The 6,679-nt window shown below is 30.9% G+C and overlaps 2 protein-coding genes and 1 long non-coding RNA gene across 3 annotated transcripts; all 3 read left to right on the top strand.

Moving 5' to 3' along the window:
• Nucleotides 1-2,198: 2,198 nt before the first annotated feature.
• On the top strand, nt 2,199-3,234 carry LOC139089091 (uncharacterized). Its single transcript, XM_070638523.1, has 4 exons — nt 2,199-2,334; nt 2,393-2,559; nt 2,795-2,880; nt 2,942-3,234. Exons 1-4 carry the CDS (start codon nt 2,273-2,275, stop codon nt 3,191-3,193), a joined length of 567 nt encoding a protein of 188 aa, XP_070494624.1. The 5' UTR covers nt 2,199-2,272; the 3' UTR covers nt 3,194-3,234.
• Nucleotides 3,235-3,605: 371 nt separating this feature from the next.
• Nucleotides 3,606-4,891, top strand: LOC139089090 (uncharacterized). The gene is made up of 4 exons (XM_070638522.1): nt 3,606-3,710; nt 4,020-4,180; nt 4,470-4,555; nt 4,613-4,891. Exons 1-4 carry the CDS (start codon nt 3,649-3,651, stop codon nt 4,841-4,843), a joined length of 540 nt encoding a protein of 179 aa, XP_070494623.1. The 5' UTR covers nt 3,606-3,648; the 3' UTR covers nt 4,844-4,891.
• Nucleotides 4,892-5,951: 1,060 nt separating this feature from the next.
• LOC139089042 (uncharacterized) lies at nt 5,952-6,610 on the top strand. The gene is made up of 3 exons (XR_011544270.1): nt 5,952-6,075; nt 6,369-6,442; nt 6,506-6,610. It is a non-coding gene; the product is annotated as an uncharacterized lncRNA (long non-coding RNA).
• The last annotated feature ends 69 nt before the right edge of the window (nt 6,611-6,679 follow it).

Raw genomic sequence — 6,679 nt, 5'->3', positions numbered from 1 at the left:
TTTTTTATTGTCTGCAATTTTTATGTCAAAAAAAATAATTTTTTTCTCTATCAAACTAGCAAAAAAAAAAAAGTTCTTATTGCCAAAAAATATTGTATATTTTCCACTATCGGTTATTCACACTCGCTGATGATTAAATGGCTTACAAAATATTTTTAATTGTGCAGAAAAAAAAAATCGATGTCGTTATCGTAAAAATTGATAAAAAAAGGTTGGCTTTATCAAAAACGACAAAATTGAACGCACTTAAACTCTTTTTTTTTATTATTTTTATCCGCACACACAATTTTTTTTAATTTTCTAGGTCCCGAAATTGCGTTACTCAATAAACTTAAGAAACACACCAAAAAAAAAATTATGAGAAAAAAAAGTAAAATAAAAATTGCTGACTGCAAAGCGAAGACAGTCTACACACTTCAAAGTTTTATCGATAAATGAAAATATTTTGTATATGGAATTTCTGTTTACTCGCTGCTTTTTGTGGAGCTGCTTGAAGCTTTCGTTTCGATATGTATGGGGGCATATGTAGTATGAAGGAATCGAGAAAAGAAGATTTTTTTTATTTTTTACTTCATACTTTTCTTCGTAGTTTTTGAATAAAACTTGATATTGATGCCAAATTGTCTCAAATGGAGCCCACAACGTTCTAGCGATTGTCCCATAATACAAACACTCTCCAAACTATCGTCATCAGCCGTTGTATGAGTAATGTATATTGTAACAAAGAAAAAGTATAGATATTTTTTTTTTGTAAAATGCACACAATACAACAACAAATATTGGAATGGAATAAGCACGGCATAGAAGAAATGAACATTTACTTCTTCATGTTTCCGACCTAAAAATCTTAAACTTGAAATGAAAGAAGAAAGCAAGAAAATATAAAAAAAGCGTTACACGGTCGGTCAATTTATATATATTTGCTCTATGTAGATGTAGATAGATCTGAATGTATACATAGATATAACTATGCAATACATATAGGAAGCATAAAGCGAGACTGAGTTGAGTTGACTTTTTTTGTTCTATGTGAATGGTGATTGGGCGCATTTTTAAGTATGATTTAAACTCTGCTGGTTGAGTTAGTCATTATTGAGGTTGTAATTCTGGAATTAATCTCAGGTTGAGTTCAATTTATTCCCGGGATTGAAAATCCTATATTTGTGAACAGTACAAATTGGCTAATTGATCAAAAATTTGATCCTAGATCGGCGTGTCTCTTACTTGGTGCTGGATTCGATTTAAATGAATACTAGAATTACATCTGCCCGGTCCCATGCTAGAGTCATTCCGGCCTGGTGTCAAATTTTGGAATGATTAACTAACTTGTCCTATTTGGGACAGTCCCTAAACTTGTCACAATATAAAAGCACAAAGACGTTTTGTTGGCATTATTATGCTAGAAACACAAAATTAGAAAATAGCAGAGATAGATGTCGATTCAAGTCGACTTAATTTTGTATGTGAATTGACTATTTATACAAAATACATTATTAAGTTGATTCTCAGTTGATAGCAAGTTGACCAAAAATTGACTTCAAATCGACTCAATGCGATAAAAAGTCAACTTGAATTGAGTCGACTCAAAGTCGACCTCGTGGACTATTACAAAACAAAATCTGTAAAAAATGGATTTATGTAATTTTTTTACAAGTATATTCCGAATACTCAGTCTGATAGCATTGTAGTTGACCAAGTCAAATTGACTTTAAGTCGATTCGATCCGAAAAAAGAACTAAACTTGAATTGAGTCGACTCAAAGTCGACCTCGTGGACTATTTCTTATGTTCAAAACAAATTCTGTAAAAATGAATTTATAATATTTTTTTCACAAGCAAATTCCGAATACTATATAGTCTTGGTTAGTCTTATATCTGGCATCATCAACTTGAATAGATACCAAATTTAAGGGGCAAACATGCTGCAAATTAATGAGCTTTAACAAAGCCTTAGAACCTCTATATCGGAGTCTTGGTCAATTATGTCGCTCGGCTCCTCTTGCTCTTCATGAAAGATCAACTTAAATCAAAGTCAATGACAATTTAAATGCATCAACATGATTATTTCTTATGTTCACAATTATTCTCACATTTACAATCATTAAATGAGCATAATGAGAATAAAATTGAATAATCTCATATTTTCAACTTTATCAATTAGTTCTTGAATTGGAAGTACATTATTCGACTTTTGTCTCACAGAATTAAATCAGTTACGATTATATTGACAATATTTTTAATAAAATATATTTTATTTTCAATATTTATTAAAAATGTTGACTTTTAATAGCTGTTTATGCTTAAAACTAGAAACAGGTGGAAAAATATTAGGATGGTAAGCAAGCAAACTCAAATTATGTTCCAAAAATAAGTGAAAATTTTTATAATTTTAGGTTTTTGATAATTATGTCATCTATTCTAGTATTAATGAGTGGTCTCATGTTAGCATTAACACTAATCATTCCATGCGATAAACAAGCCAGAATAGATTTAGATGCTCAAATTTTGACAACTTTTGGATTTGACTATGAATTGAGTGATTGTCAAAGCATTACATTAGGTAAGATTGTGGATTGAATGATGAAACTTATTGAAATGTTAAGCAATCGTAACTAGTGTAAAAAGACACAAAAAGCATGTCTTCGGATAACTGACATCGTCATTTGAAGCATTTACCCGAAGACAGGCTTAAAATGCCATTTCTGGCGTTAAGTAATGAACGATTTAATATTTTTCAGAACCTTAAACAATTATAAAGAGTTTCAAAATTTGACTATTTCTTTTATTTCTTTTAGAGAATCTCCTGCTCAGCACAATTCTAATTCTTCTAGCATCTGGTTGTTTCATTATCTATTTGCAACTTCTCAGAGGAATTTCCACTGTAAATAAACAAATTTTACAAGATAAATTTTGAATTTAATAATTTTCTCATTTCCATTTAGCGATCACATGAAAGAATCCTGCCAGCTCTAATTTTGGAGATTATTTCACTTATATCAGTAATTGTGGAGGAACTAATCTCATTTAACATTAAAGCACTGTTGTCAGCACTCATAACTGGATGTATATCAATCTATTTCTGTTTAATTTTGTATTCATTGTATGTCAAATTTAAAAATGAAAAGAAAGCAGCTAATGTTAAGGTGATGTATAGTAAGCCTGAAGGAATTCCTGAAGACTTACTTGTCATTTAAATCGAATTTTATTTTAATAAATATTTGTACATAATGCGAAATTATTGTGATTCATGCATAATCTCAAAATTCTAGGGTTTGCCAAAATTAGATGCAGAAAACTGAAGACCTGCGCATCTGGATGCGCATCCAAATGCATCTGAAAATTTAACCAAATACTTTAGAAACTTTCAAAAATGCAATTTTTTATTATTTTTTTATGAAAAAAAATTCAGATGGATGCATTTGGATGCAATTGGATGCGCATCTAGAACAATAGAATCTGCAGGTCTGCGCATCTGTGCGAACCCTACATCATTTCTCATAAGATGTCAACCAATGAGCATTAATGATTTTAGAACTCTCAATTAATCAAATCAGAAAGAAAATTAAATTCCCTTTGACAATTATCAGTTCAGTTGATTATTGAATTTGTCACAGTAAAGGTTAAAAAATTGAAAAAAAGTGCCTCAAAAATGTGGACAGTTGATGGATTTTGTTGTTTTGGATTGGAAACTTTCGGAAAAATTGTCGGATGGTAAGTATTGTTGTGTTTTGAATCTCATGTGCAGTTCCACTGAAGTTTGGGATTTGAAAAAATTCCTAAATTAAGGATCACTGTCACTAAAATCTGGTATTGTCTAGTATATGAATCTGAAAAGCATGAATGTGTAATCAGTACTTAAGGAATGTCATGTGCTAGATTAAATCTAGGATTAATCGAAAATTGCAGGCCTACAGCCTTGGACAATCAATGATGTACAGCCATAAACTGCAGGCCTGCGCATCTAAAATTCAATTCTTGACCGAACCTTAATTATAACTCTTACACTTTAATCTATTTCAGGCTTGGAGTACTTGGAAGTGGATTCGTAATTTCAATTATAGTAATAGGAATGGTTTATTTGTCAAATTTATCCTGTTACGATATAAGAGATTTGGATCATGCGTTAACTGAACCTTACACAAGAGCATTCGGATTATATGATTGCGAAAGCATTTTTGGAGGTGAGTATTCTTTCTCCATTAGTCATACAGTTATGGTGGTTCAATAGATAGTTTATCCGAAAGGAACAAATCGGTTATTGGATCAAAAATCCGACCCCTGGCCGTCGAGACTCTGACTTGATGTCAATTTCGGATTGAATCAAGAGTTTTCCAGATTCTTGCATTTAAACCATGCCAAAGTTACGCATTTTCTGCGACAAATCTTGGATCGATTACCCGACTTGTGAAATTCGGGATTCATCAGTGAAAAATCTATCTAATAATTAATTTTGTTTCATTATTTCTACAGCATATATAGTAATTTTAACGATTGTAATCGCAATATACATACTTTCATTTGTCATCTACTTCCTTTTGCTCCGAGGAATTTCAAATGTAAGTTTTGTAAAATTTTAGACTTTTAATGACATTAAAATATTTTTTATTATCCAGCAAAATCACAAGCAAATTGTTCCAGTTCTGGTTGTTGAAGCTCTTGGATTGGTTTATATCGTCTTGAAAATGCTATTGAACTTATCAGTCGGATCAGTCATTGGCGGACTCATTATGGGATCACTTAATTTCTACTCTTTCACAGCTTTGTATTCATTGTACATCAAAATTAAAAATGCTTCTAGACGAGGTGTTGTTAATGTGCAGTTTAATAAGACACCAAATGTCTAATAAATGAGACTGTTCATTATCTGCTGTACATTATATTATGTGTATATTGATGACATTTATTAATAAAAAAAAAAATTCAAAAAAATTAATAAAATTTAATCGTTTGATTTGACATAATTTAAACATTTGACTTTGAACTTCTTGATTCTACACGCTTTTATTTCCAATTTATGTGCTGAAAAAATTATTTTAAATGTAATATAAAATAATTTGATTATTAAATTTTAATCTTCAAGTTGAATGATTAAGATTAGAATTTCATTTGGCATTCGATGGTTCATTGATTTTAATAATCTTATCAGTAACATGAGAGGAATTCGGCAAAAGTATTTCAATATTATTTCATTTTAGTACAGAATCGACTTTTTGTCTTGGGGTTCTTGAAGATGCAATGCTGACACATTAAGTATCGGCAAATATAGTCCACTTCTGTGTGGCTTCGAATTGAAATTGTCATATGAAACGCGCAGAACTGCGCTTTAATTCATTTCAAGGATTATTGCATTAGATCTGAAATCAAACCGAAATTTTGGTGTCAAAAAAATAATGAAATTCTTCAATTTGTCATGATTTCTTTAATTATATTACATTTCAGATCAAAGAGTCAAGGTCAAGAGACGACAACATCATTGTATTCATTCACTGATTATTACAACAAAAATATTATCTCTTTGAATGTTTTGTTTTCATTCTTACTGAGAGAACTAGCCTGTAAGAGCATTCAGAGTCATTAAATGCAGTAGTTCCATTCAGTTTTTAAAAGGCATTCCTTTAAGAGTTTTGCAGTAGGAAATTTTAATATGAAAAAGTTAAATAAATTTTTATGTCTGAATTTAAAAACAGGCGTACAAGCAATTGCGTTGTAAGTTAAAACTGTAACAGGCCAGGAGCATGCTTACATGGTACAGAATACCACTACGTAGAGTGGACAAAAATACTTTAGAACCAGTCATTAACTGGACATTAATTAGTTATAATGTATTTTTGTCGACTCGGGTACGGTACCTAAAAGCGACCTCTTTGCATGTAACTATAAAGTTTGTGATGTCTAATAATATTCTAAGATCTCATTATATTATTCTTAAGCTATCGAACAACCTTCTATGGAGTTCTTTCAATTCTAATATTTGGACTATTCGTTGATCCTCCAAAAGAGTTGTGTGGAAGAGCTGCAAATGCTAATCGTCAAGGATCAACTTATTCGAATCAACATTGTGATCTTCTTATGACTTGTAAGTTTATTGTTTAATTATGGTCATTGAAAATTGATGTTCAAATTTCAAACCCGAGTGACACAAATGAAGAAGACTTCACCATGGAGCTTTCAAGGCTCTGTTAAATTAGCTATATGGATGGCAAATGGAGGCTGCTTCCATTTAGTGTTAATAAATGAGTTTTGACAAAGCCTCAAAAGCTTTTTTGAGGCTTCTTCTTTTGTGTCGCTTTGGTTAAGATCTGCAAATCTGAACATGGACATATGTGTCAGTGGCATGATAGTAAGTTACTAATTTTCTTGACTTTTCAGTATTTATTGCCAGTTTCATCTATGCAAGTCTCTACACCATAATTCATTTTATTCTTCTGTTCGGTATCTATAAGGTTAGTAAACTGTTAACATGAAAAATGCCCTTAAAATGACAATTTTAAATTTTCATAACCCAGCGGAGTCACAAACTAATTCTTCCAGCGGTAATCATGCAAGGAATTGAATTTCTTCTTTTAGTGCCTGTACACTTGCTGATTATTTTCTACTTAATATTTGAAGGATTGATGATATTTATAGTTTTTAATATAATTATTTTTTGTACTGATTATTATATGCTTAATGCATTTTAT

Source organism: Chironomus tepperi, unplaced genomic scaffold (assembly GCF_022539635.2).
Source record: "Chironomus tepperi strain 1889 unplaced genomic scaffold, CSIRO-AGI_Ctep_v1 contig_174, whole genome shotgun sequence".
Taxonomy (NCBI): domain Eukaryota; kingdom Metazoa; phylum Arthropoda; class Insecta; order Diptera; family Chironomidae; genus Chironomus; species Chironomus tepperi.
Note: the sequence above shows the minus strand (reverse complement) of the source record. Positions and strands in the feature narration are given on the sequence as shown.